This window comes from Durio zibethinus, chromosome 26 (assembly GCF_047325235.1).
Source record: "Durio zibethinus cultivar Kanyao isolate XHJ-2024 chromosome 26, ASM4732523v1, whole genome shotgun sequence".
NCBI classification, from domain to species: Eukaryota; Viridiplantae; Streptophyta; class Magnoliopsida; order Malvales; family Malvaceae; genus Durio; species Durio zibethinus.
The window spans coordinates 16,704,474-16,726,189 of NC_143187.1; the positions used below are offsets into that span (position 1 = coordinate 16,704,474).

General features: G+C 29.6%; 1 protein-coding gene and 1 non-coding gene across 13 annotated transcripts; one reads left to right on the forward strand and one right to left on the reverse strand.

Moving 5' to 3' along the window:
- Nucleotides 1–445: 445 nt before the first annotated feature.
- LOC111275318 (CLP protease regulatory subunit CLPX2, mitochondrial-like) lies at nucleotides 446–13,096 on the reverse strand. 12 transcript variants are annotated; one of them, XM_022860597.2, is made up of 15 exons: nucleotides 12,512–13,096; nucleotides 11,692–11,753; nucleotides 11,419–11,513; nucleotides 11,253–11,332; nucleotides 9,387–9,437; nucleotides 8,863–8,937; nucleotides 8,701–8,778; nucleotides 6,931–6,993; nucleotides 6,008–6,078; nucleotides 5,829–5,928; nucleotides 5,563–5,667; nucleotides 5,306–5,368; nucleotides 5,021–5,143; nucleotides 4,563–4,721; nucleotides 446–779 (listed from the first exon to the last, which is right to left on the reverse strand). In XM_022860597.2, the coding sequence occupies exons 1-15, from the start codon at nucleotides 12,995–12,997 to the stop codon at nucleotides 771–773; spliced, it is 1,620 nt and encodes a 539-aa protein (XP_022716332.1). In that variant the 5' UTR covers nucleotides 12,998–13,096; the 3' UTR covers nucleotides 446–770. The 12 variants fall into 12 exon arrangements, 10 of the variants coding, with proteins under 10 accessions (XP_022716332.1, XP_089611084.1, XP_089611085.1 ...); XM_089754958.1 differs by having other exon boundaries at nucleotides 9,387–9,433; nucleotides 11,249–11,332; XR_016333933.1 differs by having other exon boundaries at nucleotides 504–779; nucleotides 5,021–5,156.
- A 7,149-nt stretch (nucleotides 13,097–20,245) lies between these two features.
- LOC149511390 (small nucleolar RNA R71) lies at nucleotides 20,246–20,352 on the forward strand. Its single transcript, XR_016334453.1, has one exon. It is a non-coding gene; the product is annotated as a small nucleolar RNA R71 (small nucleolar RNA).
- Nucleotides 20,353–21,716: the final 1,364 nt, after the last annotated feature.

The following is a 21,716-nucleotide window of genomic DNA, read 5'->3' on the forward strand; positions in this document are numbered from 1 at the left end:
GAATACATGAGAAAAATATGGACTTTAACTAAAATTCTTCTAATTTATGTACAAGTAAATAGTTGGGGCATTCTTACCATTGCCGCAACATTTTTTTGGCTGGTTTTACCATTGTTTGAAGTAAATAGAGTAACAATTATTTCTTGTTGAGAAAAATAAAATAAAATAAAATTTAAATTTATTAAATGTCATATTTTTATAATTACTTAAATTAATTAGATTAATCTCTGAATTTGTTGCAATGTCTTACTTTGATAAACATCCAATTTTGGAATTTCACAGTTTTAAATTGCCCAATTCCTGCCATACATTTCTAATTTGCAATTGTTTTATCCTTTTTAACTATCATTCTATCAAATATTTTTCTTGATAATTCAGCAATGCATGACTTAAGATTGCAAGAGTAAAGCCTCTTGTGCTTGAATAAAAGGGAACTTCTACAATATTGCAAGAAAAATTCAGATTACTCGTTTAGCAATGATAAATACACACAAAAAAGCACGCACGAAGAACTAGTATATGCCCTTTTTTCTTTTTTTTTTTTGTTTTTTGGTACAAGACTACTGGCTCAAACATAAAATTTCAATAGAATCACCCTAGCTCTACTACTTGATCTAATGCCAAAGTAACCAAAATATACTTTACACATTTTTCATTTTACTATAATAGTATTCACAAGCTCTGGATGAATCGCCCAACTCTCCCAACAACTAGGGCCTCTGCTATCTTCTTTTTTCTACCGTAACATTACCAGCCAACCTTAAACATCTTCAAGCACTCTGTCATTGCATTTCAAAAAGGAAAAGCGAAAGTTACATACATCAAGAAATCATCCTTAAATCTTACTTTTGTTCTTTGCAGTGAAGTATTAAATAAAAGTACAACATAGGCACGACTTGATTATAACTTTAGAGCATACTATGAATTTTCTCTTCCTCCATTTTTTAGAAGCATAACTGTTTCAGATAATGCAGATTGAAATCCTTCAGCTTAACAAATGGACTCTACACAGCATACACATAAACTAACACAATTCTAACGGGCTTCACTGACACCTTTTAAAATGGAGAGCATTTTACTTATAATTTTTTTTACAATGCTACAATTATCCAACAATAATAAAAAAATTATGTAAAAATTCACCATTTATAATTGTGGATTCCATACAAAATTTTGATGGACCTCACATAATTTTAAATTATAATTGGTTAAATATGCTCTTGTTAGAATGTATTATATTCCATGTGTCGCGCATGGTGTACGTATTTCCTGGATACCTCGACCTATCCAATCTCTAAGGTGACTATTTAGAAGAGATTTAGGGTTTGCCCAACAATAGAAAAAAGTGCATGGAGAAAGATGGATCGAATGGAGAGAAGAAATTGAATTTGCACTTTAGTTGGAGAGAAATTGAGAAAATAAAATAGGACTGATTTCTACTTTACATCCATAATAACAAAACTCAATCATTTCAAATTGCAAAGGTTAGGAGAGCAAAAATGAAAAAGATGCAAGTTGCGAGTTCAGTCATGCAAATTTACAGGACATCTTTCTCTTAATAATGATAAAGGTGGCATGCGAACAAGTTAGGTTGGATTTGGACCGAATCACTTAGTGTTAGGTCATTTTGGGTTGAGGAAAATTTAGGCATATAGTTCAATATGATTCAATTCACTACAAAAAAGATATTATCCATATGGAGAATTGATGTTATCATAAATGATAGTGTTTTTAGGAATATCCAAAGGAATTGATACATATCGTGCCATACATACGATACACTTCAATACATTTGCGGTGAATTTAGGCTAAATCTAATTAAAATCTGAACCGAACCAATTACCTAAAAATGTAATTTCAATAGTTTTGACCCAAAAATATGAATATATTTTATAAATTTTTTGACACTTCAATAATATAATATGAAAATTTTAAACTTTTAATTAGTACATTATCATGAAAATACAAGAAAATTTTTACTTAAAATTATATACTATTAATGAGTTTGTTGAGAGTCTGAAAAATAATTATATTTTTTATTTATGCCACATAATCACTTATATATAATATATTTTTATTTATTTTAATGTATATATGTTATTTATAATTAATTTTAAATTGTTTATTATAGCTTACGATACAATAAGATAACTCTATTCTCAAAAATAAGATTTTGATTCATGATACATATCCCAATTTAACAATTATAGATTTGGATCATTTTTGGGTTCGAGCCATTTCAAGTTCAGGTTGTTTTGGTTCGTGTCTTATTACTTCAGGTCCAACTCATTTTGAGTTCAAGTAATTTCATATTCGAGTGATTTGAATTTAAAACTTGGGTTATTCGAGTTCGAATCATCTCAAATTCCATTTATTAGCTTTTAAAGTCAAAACAAATTGGATCTTAAATGAATTTTTATCCAAAAGTTAGTTTTTATAATCTGTAATTAATTCATTCAAAGTAATATTTGCATCAATTTGTAGCATATCTTCATTTTTAATTTTTGATACCATAAAAATTGTTTATAATTTACAAATGTGAAAAAGAAGAAAAACAAAAAACTTTAATTTATGATGTATAATTGTAAAAAATGACTTTAGTTAAAATAATAGAAAACATTTATTTTTCACTATTTTTTACTCATAACTAAGGAAGATAATCTCCAAAAGTTTATAAAAGTATAAAATAAAAAGAGATTTTAAAAAATAATTTAAAGTCATTAAATATAAATGACTGCTAATTTATGTTATATTTATTATTTTCTTAATTAAAATTATCCCCTTATTTAAATTTAAGTTGTTTTATATCAATCTTTTGAATTATTAGGATTCGAATCATTCAGGTCTAGATTAATTTGGGTTCGATTTATTTTTGTTCAAATTGTTTTCGGGTGAAGATTCTGTTGACCTTTTTTGTCAAATCAGGTTTTATCGGGTTCAAACAGGTTGGGTGAGTTTTTCAAGTTTGAGTAAATTTTTATAGCTCCAACAAAAGATATACAGGTAAACTAATGTAAATTTCATTTTCTTCCATTTTTATATAGGAAAAAGTAATTTCTCCTTACATCCGTTTGATCATCTTTTCCACTGAGCGCAATAATGGAAAGGAAATAAATATTCACTGCTTTCACATTTTTGCCTCTTCCATCTTTCCATCCTATCAGATTTCCATCTTTTATACCAAACAAAAGCCTCAAGTTTGAGTTGATTAAATGAGACGAGCAGTAACACATCAACCAATTGTTTTGCATTAATGATGCAACTGTATCACCATGAAGTAGGCATGGAAGAGACTTATCCTAAGCCCAAATGGCCTGGATTTGAACACAATATCCTGCATCACAGCACCTATTTTGCTCAGACTTAGCCACTTAGGTACAAACGTTGGGTGTTAGTGTTGACTTGTCAAACAAAGGTATATTGAACTTAGTGTAGGCCTTTTATTTAGGTTACATTGGGGAACTTGAATTTGAAATGAGTGGTTTGGATTTCAAATTAGTATAAAAGTGGGTGTTATAACTCATGAAAACAAGAATTTTTTATTATTTTCTAATTCATGGATTTGCTAGATTTCCATCTAGTAGTGGATTTAAAAAACCTTAATGATTTAGGGAATTTGATATACCATTTCAAAAACATAGCTATATTGAATCAAAACTAGTTGTTCAATAATGTTTACCTTAATCCTTCACAATCCATATAACCCGAATCCAAATCTATCCTCCCAAATCCATGTTCTCAAGAATATCTTATTCATGGCCACTTTTAAGAATTGATCTATAGGTTTTGAACATAAGCATAGAAGGAATAAAATGATGGAACAAGCTAAGATTCATGGAGCATAGGCATGATGATGAATCACCTACGTTTAGAGCACTTGGACCATAATAATAATAAATGATAAACTTACTGCACAAACCCTAAACCTGCATACTAAAGATGAAAAGAAATTTTCTTGTAACATTGTTACTAATGCTTAACAGTCTTATGGTGCCTCTAAAGAGGCACAGGCCTTTGCATATAGAATGGGTTCAAGTGATAAGGGACCAGAGGAAGTGTCAACACCATCATACTTTAAGTACCATGCATGAATCCCATTAGTAATAATACAACCAAGATTCTTGTTGTTCAGGAGACATCATGTGATGCCTACCCGGGATTTTGTTAAATGAGATGAGACTCTCATACTCAAGGGTCAGACTCCCTTTGCAGTCTCTTGATTGGTTAACTATCAGTCTCTCACCTTGTATTTTGTTTTTAGCTTTTCTAGTACTCTTCAATAAAAGAAGCTAAAACACCAAGAAACATATGATATTGAAAATTGCTTAACTCCGTGTTCAGAATTATTGTTCTCTTACAAGTTACAACACCTCATCATATCATGTTTCTCTCCACAAGAAGCCTTCTGTGAAAAATTAACCATCTCAAATCCTGGCAGGTATTACTTACCGGATTCATATGTTGCAACATGATCATAGATTGTCTAAGGACAAGATAAATAATAATAAAAAGATGCTTGAGGTTAGACATCAATTATGAAGAGATGCATCAGGAAAACTTACCACAATATCCTTCCAGGTTCTTATTGAAAGAAAGTGATCGAGTTCACCATCAGCATAAAGAATTTTAGCTCCACGTCCTGTTTCATCCACTGACCCAACAGCTTCTTCATCAACCAAAACTGCATTCACACTATGTGATTCCATCTTGGTGTCTGGAATCTGTTCAAAATATATGAAGCATCCATGCAAAAAATAAACAACCTTCTTTGAAATTTATTACTTCTATAAATGAAAAGTAAATACCAATTCTTTGCAACTAAAACTATGTTTTTAAATTTAGAGTATAGCGTCCATGAGCACATTTTTTCAGGTGAAAGAAGAGAGAGCCCCCATCTTGTACTGTGGCTATAGGGAAAAAAAAAAAAAAAAAGGCATTGCGAACAAGCATCTAAAGAAACCAGCTTTGCATCATGTTATAATGATGGAGAATGATACAAGAAACCATTTTCCAGACGTACCTCAAACATGGCTTCAGTAAGAATGATTTCCAGTATGGCTCTTAAACCTCGAGCACCAGTGTTCTTAGCCATTGCCTTCTTTGAAATCAATCTCAATGCATTTTCAGTAAAATGTAATTTGACCTGAAAAGCCAAACTGAAACAAGTTATCACAAGGCAATCAACAAATGAAATGCTCAAGTCCTTTTTTGGAAGACCTAAAAAACAACAAAAAAGAAGAAAAGGGTGAACAGAAATAGGTAGAAAAGTTTCTTGGCCAACAATATAATAGGATAGAAAACTTACACCATTCATGCTGAACATTTTTTTGTACTGCTTACCAAGAGCATTTTTTGGCTTCATGAGGACCTGTTTATGAATTAAAAGTCATATTTTGTCAATCTTTCTTAAACCATATATAAAGTGTCTAAAACTGAGAATTCATTTTGAACTTCTAAACATCAACTTATAATACAACATCACAGGTAAAGACCCTTTCCAGTACAATATCCTTGTCAAGGCCCTAGCACAAAATACACACATCAAGAAAAAATAGAACACACCTCAACAAGTTGGTCCTCATCTAAAGCTGACAAGCCTACTAGAATAGGAAAGCGCCCAATGAATTCAGGAATCAATCCATATGCAATAAGATCATCACTTTCAACCTGCAGGTTAATAATCAAGCATGTGGTTAGTTTTCCAATATAGTTTGGAGTAAATTTTTAAGAGAAATATAGAATGAAGCCAGAATTTCACTCCAAACAAATATGAAAAGGCAGTGGAAAAATATACACTTCCCCTAGCCATATTGAGATTTGATTCTCACAGATTCCAACAATGATGATGTAACTGCAGCAGTAGTCAAGCCACTACTCCTCATATTTGCACGGACAGGTGCTCCAAAGCCGATAGAAGAATCATGGCGTCTGAGAAAAGAAAAACATAGCCAAAAGCACAATTTAACAAACTTCGCCATGAGTACAAGACATTAATTGATGGGATTACCTTTCTGAAATGGTTTTCTCCAAATCAATAAATGCCCCACCACATATGAAAAGTATATCTTTTGTATCTACCTGCAGCATTACAAGGTCGCCGAATATAGGCACCCCCCCCCCCCAAAAAAAAAAAAAAAAAAAAACCAAAACAAAAAAGAGAAAAAAATCAGCGAAAAGTAATCAATAAACTCAATGTGAATAAAAAGAATCAATAGTCTCAGATTCTTATTCTTATTCTTATATTATTTTCTGATATGTTCCACATAGCTAATAATTAATTGACAACAATCCAAGATGGTTAAATTTTACCCATGCCATATCAAATGATAGGCCATTTAAATAGATGCAATCAGTAAATTGAATGCAGAATACCTTTCTCCCATAACACTTATATTGAGTTTGGGAATTTAAATTTGGATTATAAAATTTTTTATTTTGAATTCATGAATTTTGAAATCCTTTGTTAGGATGAATTTTTTAATCAAATCGGACATCTTAAACTTTGGGGAAGGAAGAGAGCTGTAATTGGGTTGAATTAGACAAAACCTATCTCAAGAAGTAATTTGGAATCCGAATTTGAACCTTTTAAATTCCTAGTTGATTTTACCCAAATTCAAATCTAACTATTTAAAACCATTTCAAATCAATGTATTGGATTTTAAATCCAAATTAAAATCCTACCCCACAAATATAAGTTCCATAATGGACCATTAAGAAATAATTTTTGCAATTCTTGGCCCTGGTTTACAATTGATAAGTCACTTAGCTCTTCGAGGGATAAAATTTCCTAGCTTCTTGATACTAACATTGTTAAGTATTTAACCTAAAACCAATTGACCGATGTAAGATAGATGCTATTTAGGGTTTATGGCAATTTTCTTATTTGAGTTCCGAAAAATTTTGGGAAAATTGAGAAAGAGAGAGATACACCTGAAAGCTGTCACCATGAGGATACCTTCGAGCTCCTTTATCAGGAACAGGAACATTCACTATCTGACAACAAAATATACATCATTTTAGATGGTCAAAATAGGAGATTCTTAATCACAAAAAATTTGAGCTTTTATTTCTTTTCTCTTTACTACCATAGGCAGATGTATGCAAAATGTATTTAGTAGAAGAACTAGGCATTTTCATGTTTGGGTTGCTTAAGGTTTGGATCATATTGGGTAAGGTCATTTTGGATTTGAGTCATTTCAGGTATGAGTCATTTTAGGTTCAAGTCATTTCAAGTTTCAAATCAATTTGGTTTAGGTTGTTGGTTTTTTTTTTTTTAATTAATTTAAATTGAGTATTGTTTAGGTCATTTCTAAGGTAATCTATATTATGTTTATCAGTTTTTAATTAAATTGAAATTTAAAATAGGAAAATATATATTTTTCTTTGAACAGAATATACATCATCTTAGGTAGTCAAATAGGAGATTGTTAATTACAGAAAATAGAGCTCTCATTTTTTTTTTCTTTTAACACCATAGTGCATATGGTTTACTCTAGAATGCCAAAAGGAAAGGTAAACACATTAATAACTTTACATCTTCAACTTAGCATGTAATTTTATTTTATTAAGATATCATTGTATGTAATGGGGTAACAACCTAAACTGCATCAAGTTGGCTTTAACCTACTTCAAAAGTTAAGGTTCAAGGTTCAAATCCCTTTTTCCCTTTCTGGAAACAATTGTGCCAAAACAATGATATAGCCGTTTAGCAGGGGACTGGATCCCAAGCTTATCATATTTGAAAATTACTATTGGACACAAATAATTCAGATATGTTTAAAGGAACATGACTAAAATATGCTAGATTCAGACAACATTACCCAATGGTAAATACAGCTTCACCCTTGTATTCCCAAATGCTTTTAAATAATGCAACATGGAATTTGACTGAATATTTAGGTGTCATTTGGTAATGTTGCCAGTTTTTTGTTTTGTACTTAAAAACTTTTTTTTTGTTTGTTATAAGATTTTAACAACAAAACAAGGAAAGGTAGTTGAAGCATGAACCATTGCTAGTTGTTCAAGTGGTCTGTGGTTCAAGTGTCTTCACCTGCAAATTTTCCTAATATTTCCAATATTTTAAGGAAATATATATATATATATATTTATATTTATATGTAAGCACTGTTCATACATTTCACCTGTGCATGGATAGTGCCAAAAACAATTACAAAATGTAAAGCAAGAAACTTATAATGACAACAATTTTTGAGACTTCCTTTTTCAGGTTTTTGAAAATAAAAATATTATTACCAGACATTTTACTTGTAAAAAAAAACTTTGTTATTTTAGTTTATTAGTTTCCGAAAGAATAGGGTAAAACAAAGATACCAAACAGACATGTAAAATCCATTTGCCGCCCTGAAGAAACATGTATAAATAGCTCGTACATATATCCAATGAAGAATACTCCCAGCCTTAATATCACTTTCTTTGCCAATAGTTTACATAACTATTTACCAACAATAAATAGAAAGTTCAAAAATCTATGTTACTTAGACCACATATTTAAGGACATTTTCACAAAGATCATAGCTTACGCTAGCACCTGGAGGCACCGATCAGATGCACAATATTTCACAAACTCCATGTGTAAAGTGATTAGTGAGAGAGTAATGAGAGCCAAAGCTAAATCAATTGTGGTAAGCAATAAGCAACCATATGTGTACTGACAATACCAATGAAAAAATGATCACTCACTGTTCCTTCCAGCATTTTTAGCAATGCTTGTTGAACACCCTCTCCAGATACATCTCTGCCAATATTCGAACTCTCAGCCTGAAGAAAAATCAATATAAGCTATCAAATTTGGGTATTTAGTATTCAATATGCCAGGTTCACTTATTAACAACACAAAAATACCTTCTTGGTTATCTTATCAACTTCATCAATATATACAATCCCATGCTGAGCTGCTTCAACATCAAACTTGGCTTCCTGTACAACAAGAAAATCTCAAGCAGTTGTAACACTTAATATAAGCTGAGAATGGATGTGCAAAGATATGGCAGAAAATTTCAGAAGCTTAAAACCCAAAATACAGGTTGAGCTTCAAGATCACAAAAAAAGCAGCAATTGCTTAATTAGAGAAGTATAACATTTCTGTAAGCCAAATAGAATATGGGTCAATAATACACCTCTGCATTAGTTTGTAACTTTTGTATGCCACTTTTGGCTAATCAGGTTTTTCACATTTATGCCTTCAAGGATTTATAATGAATAATTAGAAATAACAGAAGAAAGCAAAATAGATGGGAGCTGGAAGAAGTGCTGTGTGATAGTCTATATGTGTGCACTATATATATATATATATACACACACACACATGAAAATTATCCTAAGATTAGGAAAAATTAATTGTTACGAACATGAAAGGTGAACCATACCGCAAGTAGCTTATACAATATTGATTCTACATCTTCTCCAACATAACCTGCCTGGAGATGAAAAGTAAAATTATAAGCAGATGTCAAGAGCTCAACTAAGCAGCAAAAACAGGCTGCTATCCATGAAGACAATTTACTAAATAAGAAACAAAAACAGCTGAGTTTCATTACACTTCACTGAATAAGCAACGCAAAAAGATCTACAATCAAGCCAACTTTTATATAAACTTTTGTCTCATGGTTCCCCTTTAGAGTACAACACATCAAAGAGGATAGGAAAAAAGCGCTAAAATACTAAAGGAGCCCCTGAACGTTCTAATTTTTTCTAAGAAAGCCCCTGTGCTTTTATTGTACCAAAACAAGCTCTTAACCTTCAATTTGTACCCAAATAAGCTCTTATTCCAAATGAAAGGTCTAGAAATCAATGCTAGTTGCTCCGCATGAAACACGATGTGATCTGATGATATGGTTGAAAATTGAAAAAAAAATATTGAAAAATAAAAAATAATTTAGATAAAAATTAAAGGTTAAGGGCTTATTTAGGTAAAAATTAAAGTTAGGGGCTTATTTAGGTATAAATTAAATATTAAAGGCTTATTTGGCTGCAATGAAAGTATATGGGCTTACCTAGGAAAAGTGGTAAAGTTCAGGGATTTTTTTGTCATTTTAGCCAAAAAATACCTTTAAGAAACTGGGTTCCATCATAATATAGAGAAGGATCCACTTCACAACAAGAAATGATAAATTGAGGCAGATTATTCTTCAAAATTAATTTTCCAAGCACCTCTAAATGGGAAAAAATATTTTGACTGGTTGTTAGATTTTAATTCCTAAATGCACACTTTAAATCATGCAAGGTTGTTATTGTTGTACATGCTACAAAGTTGCCTAAAAGGTAATGTCAATCATGTGTAAGCTGAAATTAAGAAAGTCCTCTAGGACTAACTGTTTCTTGAAGAAGTTTCCAGTCATTGACAATACATTTAAAAAAAAGTTTGGCTAAATATGATACATCTCTTAGTGCCTCTTATAAAATGCCAACAATATGATCTCTGAATATGATTTCCAAATAAATTTGGAGTGCATCAGGCATGCATGAACAAAATGAAATATTTGCACCCCCGTGATTTGGTTTTTGTTTAAGAAAATGAGAAATTCATGGCAGCTAATAGGGTTAATTTGACTTGCAAATTCAAAAGTTTGTGCGGTTAGGCATTTAAAAGAAAAATAAGAATGATGCAGATGAGGGAATAGTTAAGACAAAAAGCCAAGGAAAAGTTTAGGAGGCAACACAGGCTGGCCATCAGACAGAAGCAAGTTTGACTGCCTTGATAAGGCACAAAAGTTGAAGCTCTAGAAAGAAGTCACCAAATCCCAGTATATGAATATGTTTCTATACAAGAAAAAACATCTCATATGATTTCACGAATCATTGAGATTGTCACATAAACATTTGATTTCAAAGAACTTGCAATTACAAGATCCACACACATACACACACATAAACAAGAAGAGGGAGAAAGACAGGCTTGTTGTTATTTACTTGGTGATACTCATAAAAGAAAACAGTAAGAGGAATACATAAATTATTATTACCTTATGGATGGGAAATTAGGAAAAGAAAGAAATCAAATATATAAAAAATTTAAGGCTTAATTAGACATAAACAAGAAGACAGGCTTGTTGTTATTTACTTGGTGATACTCATAAAAGAAAACAGTAAGAGGAATACATAAATTATTATTACCTTATGGATGGGAAATTAGGAAAAGAAAGAAATCAAATATATAAAAAATTTAAGGCTTAATTAGACAAGTAACTGCATATAATCAAGGAGGTTGAATTCAGATCTGAGGGTTGACTTGCCTGTGTTAAAGTTGTTGCATCAGCAATGACAAATGGTACCTTCACAATGCCTGCTAGTGTCTTCGCGAGTAATGTTTTCCCTGTTCACACAATCAAGGTTTTAAAAGAAAAAAAAAATTATTACAAGCAGCATGGAGTTATTTTGTGCATAAGGAAACAAGACTACCTGAACCAGTGGGACCTATCAACAGCACATTGCTTTTATCCAATTCAACAAAATCATTGGCACCATTTTCATCATTATCACCCGATATACATGACCTAGTTTTGAGATGCAAACATTCAGTCTAAAAACAAACATCAAACAGACATGTATTCTGTTATATGGCACTCACTAATTAAATTAAATTTGTGAGTGAAAAAAGAACTAATATAAACTACTAATTGAGGATTCCAAGGGCACTAAACTGATTAAACATGAAGACCAGAAAACACTAACTCGTTCTGCTGGGAGGAATAATATATCCTTTTGTAGTGGTTGTAAACTGCCACGGATAGGACCTGTATGAGTAGAGCTTCAATAAAACAATGAAAATATGGATGATAGCTTGTTTTGTAAATTTAACAATGCTAGTTCTTTCAAAAAATTTTACCAATTATTATCAAAAAGGTTGTAACAATACTTATAGGCCAAAAAAAGTTACAATGGAAAATATGACATTTTTTATTCTTTAATGGATTAAGAAGACAACATTTAATAAAAGGGTAGAGAGAGTGTTTCAACTTGGGAGGAAGTTTAGGGAATAGCAGGAGGGGAAAGGATACAGCGGAAGAAAAAGGGTATTTTCTTCAAAAAAAAGGAAAATGGAACAAAAATGGTTGGATTTGCAGCACACACACATTGAACCCGAGGCTTAATCCAGTTGGTTCATGCAACTACCTAAAGAGATAACATGTCATTATTAAAAAATAAATAAAAAAGAAATAGCATATCTGAATTCATATTTCAGCACCTGAAATCTTTTTGCTATTCAGGCTGCAACCGACTTCATAAAAAAAATAGCACACATTATAATCATTTTATTTACAATTTTATGATTAATTTGTTTCTTTCCTTCCATTTTCCTTCTCTTATACCAAACATAGGGCCAAAACAAAATTTTCTTTTTTTTTTCCTTCCAGTAAAGAAGTTGGCCTCTGTTTCAAGAAATAAAACTTGAAAAACCTTTTGAGATAGTAGTTGATCAAAATTCAGAACAAACTTAACCAGAGTCTGACGAAACCAAACAAAGGGGTCAGCGGTAAAAGCAACGGCTTACCTTCTTTGCCTTTCGTTGGCCGATAACAAACTCATCCAGCCGCCGACAAATCTCCTTCGGCGTGGGCAATTCCCTCTCCAATCTCCCCGCCGCGTCATCTTTGTCCTCATTACTTTCATGATTCAGTTTCACAATTTTCCCCGCCTCTTTCCTCGAAATCCCCTCGGCGTCCCCTCTGATCCTCCCCAGCTCCACGAAGCTCCCCTGCAAGGGAACCAGCTTAAACGGCCGGAAATAGAAGGCCGTTTTACAATTATGGCAGAGGTTGAGAGCCTGATAGAGGCCTGGCTCGCGATCCGTGATGGAGAGTGGCCGGTTAGAGAAAAGCACGGGCATTTGATTGGAGCATCGGGGGCAGTTTACTTCAGCCCTAATGTGGTCGTACTCCGTTCCATCCCATATTTGGCGCGAAATCGACCAGGCTGACGTGAGCCCTAGAGAGGCTTTACGGCAGCGGAGGGCGGGGTGTTTCAGAAGTGAAAGCATGCCGTCGGAGGCTGTTCCTTGTCGTGTGGTTGAATTGAAGTTCAATATGGAAGAAGAGCGTGGGAGTGCTAAAATCTACAAATTGAGAAAAAGCCAGGCAAATAGGAAAACCGGATCTGATGCAGTAGTGTTGAGGCGAATAGAAAATCGTGAGCCCAATAGTCTTTTTCCGCCTAATTTTGGCTCCGTGAAAAAAAAAAAATAAATAAATAAATAATTTTTGTATATTTAAATATTTGTTTAGTAAAAATTTAATTGATCAATAAAAAATAATTTATTAATTAATAGAAAATAAGATCAGTTTTTAAAATTTTATCTTAAAATTTGTAAAAAGAAGATATTTTCTAAAAAAAATTATTTATGAGTAAAATTATTTATCAATATTTTTAAGTATAATTTTACTTATAAATAATATTACATTAATAAATAAATAATATTATATTAATAAATAACATTATATTATAATATATTAATAAATAATATAATATGAATAAATAATATACTATTAATATAATATATAAATAAATAATATTATATTAATGAATAATATTATATTAGTAAATCATATATAAATAATAATATTATATTAATAAATAATATTATATTAGTAAATCATATATTAATAAATAATATTATAATATATTAATAAATAATACACTATTAATAAATATTATTAATAGATAATATATTAATATATTAATAAATAATATAAGGAATAATAAATAGTTTTATTTTTGTATTTTTTATATTAACATAATATTTTAATGTTAAATACTATTATTAAAATATAATTATTTTGAATATTAATAATTTTAATAATAAATAATTTTTAATATTTTAATAGGCATATTAATATTATTTAAAAAAATAGATTTTTCGTAAAACAATCAAACAATAAAAAACATTTTTCATTAACTCATCAAAATAACAAAAAATCTCTTTTAATTTAAAAAATATAAATAATTTTTAAAAATTATTTTTTAAAAGTTATTTTTTACGAAACAAACGAAAACCTTTAATTACTTTTATTTAAATGTGGCTAATATGTTTTGATAAATTTGAATGCAATAGTGGAAAATTCTACTTCAAGTATTTTTTACATAAACAGAAGGAAGAAAAAAAAAGCTGCTTTCTTTTTAATGAAAACAAACTAAAAACAAAATAAAGGTAAGTTTTATCATCATATTTTATATTTAATTTGATTTGCATTTTAAAAAATAAAATTATAAGAATGATTAATCATAAATGATAATTCAATCATCTTAACATGGAGAAAATTATTTTTAATTTATGAGTTTTAACTTACATATCCTATTATACATTAAAAAATTATATTAATAATTTAAATTATAAAAGTTTGAATAAAGATAATTTTGATCAATAAATAAAATTATTATATTCTAATCTTTACACATATCAAATATAATATAAGATGACATATTATATTCTAATTCTTACACATATCAAATACAATATAGGATGATATTATTTAATATAATCCTATTCATAATATTATGTCAAGAGAATGATTAATTTTTTTTACAATATTATCATTGTTTTTAGATACAAACCAAACGTGATATAAAATTATTATTATTTTATTCTATTCATCATCATATGCACCAAACATGATATTAGGCTATGTTTGGTACATAAGATGATGGATAAGATAAAATAATAATTATATTATATCATGTTTAGTTTGTATCTAAAAAAAAGATAGGATTACAAGGAAGATTAATTATTCTTTTGACATAAAATGATTCAATCCTCCCAAATAAAAAGTATTATTTTCATAGGATTGAACTTACATTTCCTATTATATCTTTAAAAATCACATTAACAATTTAAATTGTATAACCTTTGTGAAGGGATAATTTTGATTAATAAGTAAAATTATCCTATCCTAATCTTTGCACAAATCAAATACAAGATAGTATGATATTATTTAACTAATCTAATTTATAATATCATCCTATTCTATTCTATCATAATCTTATACACCAAATATATTCTCAAGCCTTTATATTAATCATGTAAACATAATAGTTCAAAATTTCACTATAAATTTTATTGTATTCATATGAATTCAAATAATAAAGGAATTCATTCATAAAAAAAAAAAAAAAGGTTAACTTCAAAGTCATTAACAAATCTATAACAATAATCTTACTAATATACAACCCATCACATTTTCTCTCCATTATGTCACATGGCGCATTTTCATGCCATTTTTCCTTTTTTTTTGGTTTTTTTGTTTTTTATTCAATTTTTTTAATTTTATAAATATATCCTTATAATTAATTTTACTAATGTATAGATGAACAGTGCCCATCTACAATTATGCTTCATGTCATGTCCTGATTAGCCCATGTTTGAGACCTACTTATATCAAATTTTTTTTGTTTTTGTTTTTTTTTTATATTTTCTAACTTTTTTTCATATTTAAATTTTTAAAAAATATTTTAAAAATATTTTAGATTTAATTTTTTCATAAGACCCACTTGATGCTAATTGAATGTCATGTGTTTATTTTTTTTTCTTTTCCCTTTTACCATAATTGGTCAAAATTATTAGGATAAATTACATAAATGGTCATTTTGCTATAGGGTTATTTTAAAATGCTCACTAAAATATTAAAATTTTTAATTTAGTCACTAATGTTTGAATTAGTGTTTTTTTTAGTTAATTTAATGTTAAATTGTAACATCTATCTAACATTGCTTAACCTATTAAATACGGTCAATTCCACATCATACATTTTTTTCACATCACATAAAATTACAACTTTTTTTTATTTGTTCCTTCTTTACATAAATGGTCACTTAGCTATAAGGTTATTTTAAAATGGTCACTTAGCTATAGTGTTATTTTAAAATGGTCACTAAAATATTAAAATTTTTAATTTAGTCACTAATGTTTGAATTAGTGTTTTTTTTTAGTTAATTTAATGTTAAATTGTAACATCTATCTAACATTGCTTAACCTATCAAATACGGTCAATTCCACATCATACATTTTTTTCACTTCACACAAAATTACAACTTTTTTTTTATTTTTTTCCTTCTTATCTATTTTTTTCTTATTCTTTTCTGTTTATTCTTTTTTTTTTACTTCTTTTTTTTTTTCTTTTCCTCTGGTTAAGGATAGAAAACTCTAATATAATTATTCCTTTTTGTCATTGTGGGTTATTAGCTAATTTGAGCACCTTTTGGTTAAATGACAATTTTGAAAGAAGGTTTATGGATTGCAAGAATTATATGTATTCATATGGTTGTCATTTCTTCAATTGGTATGATCCATCAGTTAATAATCATGTAAGAATTGTGCTTATTGGGCTTTAAAGAAAAGTGAAAACTGTTGATAACCAATGAAGTAAGGAATAAGTATTATGAATTTTGTTATTGGCTTGTTGTTTGATTTTCACTTTCAGTAAGCTCTGATATAATGGTTTAGGGTTGTTTAATGTTTAAGGTTATGTATTATGGGTTTAGGTAATGTTTTAAGTGCATTAGGTATAATGGTATTGAAGGATTATGGGTTTTTTGTGTACTTTATATCAAGTGTTAGTGAATGATAATAGCCACTAGATGGGTTTTAAATAGTATTTTAGGGCATTAGGTATAATGACAATGAAGGATTATTGGTGTTTTCTTGTATCAAGTGATAGAAAATGATAATAGCCACTAGTAGTTCAATTTATTTTGTAATGAACTTTGGTTGCAAAAGATTATTTTGTAATGAACTTGGTACCAAAAGGATTATTACTATCAAAAGATCATTTTGTATCAAATGGTAGCTATACTATGTAATGGTTTAAATTATGTAAAGAACTTGGTACTTTAAATTACATGGCTACTTCAGTAGGTTGTTGTAGTAGATCTATTTGGCTTAGAGAAGCTTTTATTTTGTAACATAGATGGATCCCTTTATAACAAGATCAGACATCTTTAAAAAATCATCTTTTATAATAAGCATAAACCTAACTTTAATGAATTTGTAACTTCAACAAACATATAAACTTAACAAATCCAATAAACTAGTAACAGACTCTAAACTCAATATATAAACAATTAACAAAAACATGATTGTATTGATAATGATAAGGCATTTACATTAGTTAGTAATGCACTTCCAGTGAATATGTAAGACTTGAAACAAACTCTTAAATATTAGTATCATAAACTTTTTATCAACAAAAAGAAATTCTTTAGCAATTAAAAGAAAAAAAAACCCTCACATCTATAACCTTATAAAAAAAAACTTGTTACCAGTTGAACATACCAATAACAAAAGACATTTCTGGTACATTAATGTCTTAAACTAGCCATGTACACAACATAAGCTAAACTAGTCATGGTATAGAAATAAAAAACTCATCTGCAAGTTCTTGTTGGTTTTTCATTTCATGGTAGTTAGCTTTATTGGTCCCTTAGTAGCGTTATTGTTTTGTTGAATATTGGTTATAGGTAGCTTTCTCTTAGCAACATATTTAACAAAGTACTTCCACTGCATTTGCATTCTTTTTGTTTGGTTTTAGTACTTGTAAGAGTTTAATAGGTTCGAAAAGTCCACTTAATCCAGAGATAAAATTTTGTTGTGATTGAAAAACTAGACTAGAGCCTTATACATTAATACAGTAAAATGACTCAATATTTATGATCTAGGATTTTTTTTAGTGAATGTATGATAGATAAAAAAATTGTTTACATCAGGCATCTATCTAACAATCATTGAAGATGGTTGAACTTGATCTCCAGATCTTTTAGTTTTGATTTGAGCTTACAAAAATACATTAAAAGTATAAGGTTTTAGATTAAATGATCTCAAACATTTTATTATATATTACCTTCGTAGTTGCAAGATCCTTAACCTTTTGATTAGTAGTCCCAATAGCTCTCCTAACCTATAAAATGGAAATAATGAATATAAGTTACTATATTTTATCTATTATTATCATTAATGAATAGAAATCAATAAACTAAAACACTCACAGGCAAGTTTGAGATATTTCTTTTACTTGTCTGATATATCCCTTTGCTATATTTAACCTACTATTATCACCAACCTCTCCTCTGCATGTCTTTACATTATGTCCTAGTTTTTCACATTTGCTACAGTTAAGTTTCCTTCCTTTCTTACTGATTTTAAATTGACTTTCACCTGTTTCATTCGTTTCCTTCATCTTATTCTTATGTGGTGTTCCAAATGGCATTTTTATAATAGGTGGCAGTATTGGTTCCATCATCACTTGTCCATTGATTTACACTTTTGATAGGGCAAAAGAAGTTGGAATATACATTGACTTGTGCAGCCTTACTATAGCATGGATCGACATAATTTTCAAGTTTTTCTTTCTCACTCTTTTTGCAAGATTTAGGAGGTATACTTACTCTTTTTGCAAGAATGACATATGCTAACTTCAATCCATGGTGAGCACATTTGATTTAGGGTTAGAAGTTTTAGTTTTGGACTTGCAAGGGCTACGATTTAATAGTTTTGCTAAGTGTATTTGCAACAATGGGTTAGGAAGTCTGGAAATCAAGTTCGACGCCCTAGTTTTATCCTTTCCTTTAACTCTTGTTATTACTTGAACATCTTTCTCATCTCTAAAGACACCATATACACCAGTTACAAATTGTATCCTCTTTTTTTAAATGTTAATAGGAAAGATTTAACTAACAACAAGGGGCTTTATTATCCTCCATATCTAAAACATTAAAATCTACAGGAAAAGCATACTTGCTGACTTTTACTAACATATTTTCCAATATTTCTTATGGTTTCTTAGCAGATCTATGGTCAATGTTGGAAGTTTCAATATGCCACATCTTAGCTATATAAAAACATTCATAAGTATTAGATTAATACTATATCTAAGATCACAAAAAGCTTTATCAAATTTTCAATGATCAATTTTACAAAAGATAGTGAAACTCCCTGGATCATTTTTTTTAAAAAAGAAGATGTTAAAGTGCAAAACTACAATCATCAACAAAAATTGCATTTGTCAATTCTTTAAATAGCTCTATTGGTATAAGTCTTGGTGTTGGTAAAGCTATGTCAAAGGTTTGTCTATGGGTAGACATCCTTCATTTTCATTCTTTTCACTTTTTAAATCTTTTCTTCTTGCACTTTTTCTCTACTTTAAGTTATATACTCTCAAAAAGTGCTCTTTCCACTTACATTAACATTTTTCCTTGTTCAATCGAATCTTCATTAAACTTTTCAGGATCCTCCTCTTGAACATACTATTTAGGATCTTTTTCAATTTTAAAATTGTCTCCCATCTCCTCATATGGTTTAATACTCTTAAGAGCTTCTAAAGCCATTTGATCAAAGTTGTCTATAACTTCTCTACCAAATCTTAATAGCTCATCATCATTCATCACATCATCCCCTCAATAAAATCTACCTTTGGCTGTTTAACAAAGCTAGGCAAATTAACTACCACAAGCTTTTCCATAATATTATCATAAGACTTGTACATATCATCTTCACCAAAAGAATGCATAACATTGCATGCTTCCTTACCTTGGTTTTTAGGGTTAGACTCAATGTTACTATGTTAGGTTCTTAATGGTTGGTTGGCTATGGCTTGAGTAAATTGACTTATTTGGTTTTTAAGATTTTTGATTGATGCAACTTAGCTTTAGATGGTTACATTATTTGCTTGCATCAATTAGGTCTACATTTCTTTAAAGTGGGTTTCTTTTCTTGGTAGGTTATATGGTTGTGGGTGAAAGTTTATGTTTTGGATAGTGGCTTGATGGTTAAGTAGGTTCTAAGAAAAATTTAGGTGGTTTCTCCAAATTGGGTTATAGTTATTACCGTACAGGTTGTAGGCAGGTTGGACTATTGTTGGGCAAACTGGAGCATTTATATTCTAAATTGGCATTTTTCACTAGCATGAGGTCTATAAAAAAATTTATAGAACACAAAAAGGTTTTGTATGGCATTAATAGGGGCAGTTTAGGATGAGGTTCCTAAAACTTCAATTTTCTTAGTCAAATTTGCTAATTATGAATTAATAGAAGTAAAGGCATAAAGTTCATACACACCTGTAATTTTTGTATGTACTTTTTTTTCATACCCATTGATAATTGTTGGCTGCCATTTCTTTAATCAGTTCATGTGCTTCCTTCGTATTCTTGCTTATAATGGCTTTTTTAGCAGTCGAATCTAATTTAGTCCTCATAGATGGTATGAGAACATTGTAAAAAAATTTGGATTTATAGCCATTGGAGGAGACCATAATGTGGAAACTTTCCAAACAACTCCTTAAATCTTTTCCATGCATCATAGAGATTCTTAACATCAAATTGCATAAAAGTTGTTATTTCATTCCTTAGCTTGGCCATCTTGACAAGTAGAAAAAACTTAGCAAGGAACTTTTGAACAAAATCTTCTCAGGTTGTGATTGGTTCAGATGGTAAAGAAGTTAAATAAGTCTTTGCTTTATCTTTGAAAGAAAAAAAAAGCCTTAGTTTAATTGCATCCTCTAAAACACCATTACATTTAAGAGTATCACATAATTCAAAAAAATTAAACACGTGGAGATTTGGATCATTTATAGGTAAACCACTAAACTATACAGAAGTTTAGACCATTTGAATTATAAAAGGCTTCATCTCAAAATTGTTTACTTGTATGGCCAGCCTTTATATGGATGGCTGAAAACCATCATTATTAGGAACAACATAGTCCTTTAAGGTTCTTTGTCTTTCATTGTTTGCATTTGCCATTTGGATTGATGTAGGTGGTGTTGTTTGCTCTCTCTTTAAATGCTTATAGAGTTCTTTCAATTTTTTTGTTGAGTGGAGCTAGGTTAACACTTTTAGATCTGTGTACAAGTAAGAAAAGATCAAAACAGTTTAAAGCAATAAAAGTAAATATTTAGATTACAAAAGAGTAGAAAATCCTTATTGATATTGATTCGAATACCACTATAATCCTTGAAAACAGTACTAAAAACTTGATTGCTACTTTTTATAATACTTACAAGTGCATAAATTGAAAGCAAGTAATAGTAGTGATGAAAGCAAAGTATCGTCCCACAAGATTATAGAATTGAATTGTTGGGTGAATTTAAGTACCAAAAGTGATCTGCTAAACTCTTTATATCAAAACTAATAAGAACTTGAATTGATTTCCAATAAAATAAACAAGAATAGATAAAAAAAAATAATATAAGCCAAGATCTCAATATCTAACTATCACTTTGAAAATCTTGGATTAGGTCAAATACTAGATTTAGAAGGAAACAAAGATTGAAACTTGAAATAACAAAGATTTACAAAAGCCGAACAAAGTAAAAGCATAAAAGAAAAAATTGAACAAAGATTGCATAAAAAAACAAACCTTATATTAAAAAAAAAAAAAGAGAATTATTGAACTTGTAAAAGCATAAAAGAATTTGTAAAACCAAAAAGAAATAAAGAATGATTGCTTTGAGAAACTAGATCTTGAAAATAAAAGAATGATTGTAATGGTTAATTTGCCACCTTAGCCTAATACACAAAAACTAAAATGAATTTAAGAAACTAAAAAAAAGAGAGAAGAAGAATGTTATGGAATGGGTGTGAAATAATACAAGAACTAGCCTCCCTATCTATAGATGATAAGTTCGGCCAAGATAGGGATTGGATTACAAATTCAATTATATTCAAAACTCCAAAGGATAAGAATCATCTTAATCTTCTAGTATTGGCTGAATATA

What these genes read in the sequence shown, in the direction of transcription:
- LOC111275318 (XM_022860590.2), bottom strand. Translation starts at nt 12,997, where the DNA reads ATGCTTTCACTTCTGAAACACCCCGCCCTCCGCTGCCGTAAAGCCTCT. An exon ending in TATTGTATAAGCTACTTGCG is followed by an intron (nt 8,938 to 9,386) that starts GTATGGTTCACC and finishes CTTGTTGTACAG; the next exon opens with GAAGCCAAGTTTGATGTTGA. An exon ending in CTCATGGTGACAGCTTTCAG is followed by an intron (nt 6,079 to 6,930) that starts GTGTATCTCTCT and finishes GTAATGCTGCAG; the next exon opens with GTAGATACAAAAGATATACT.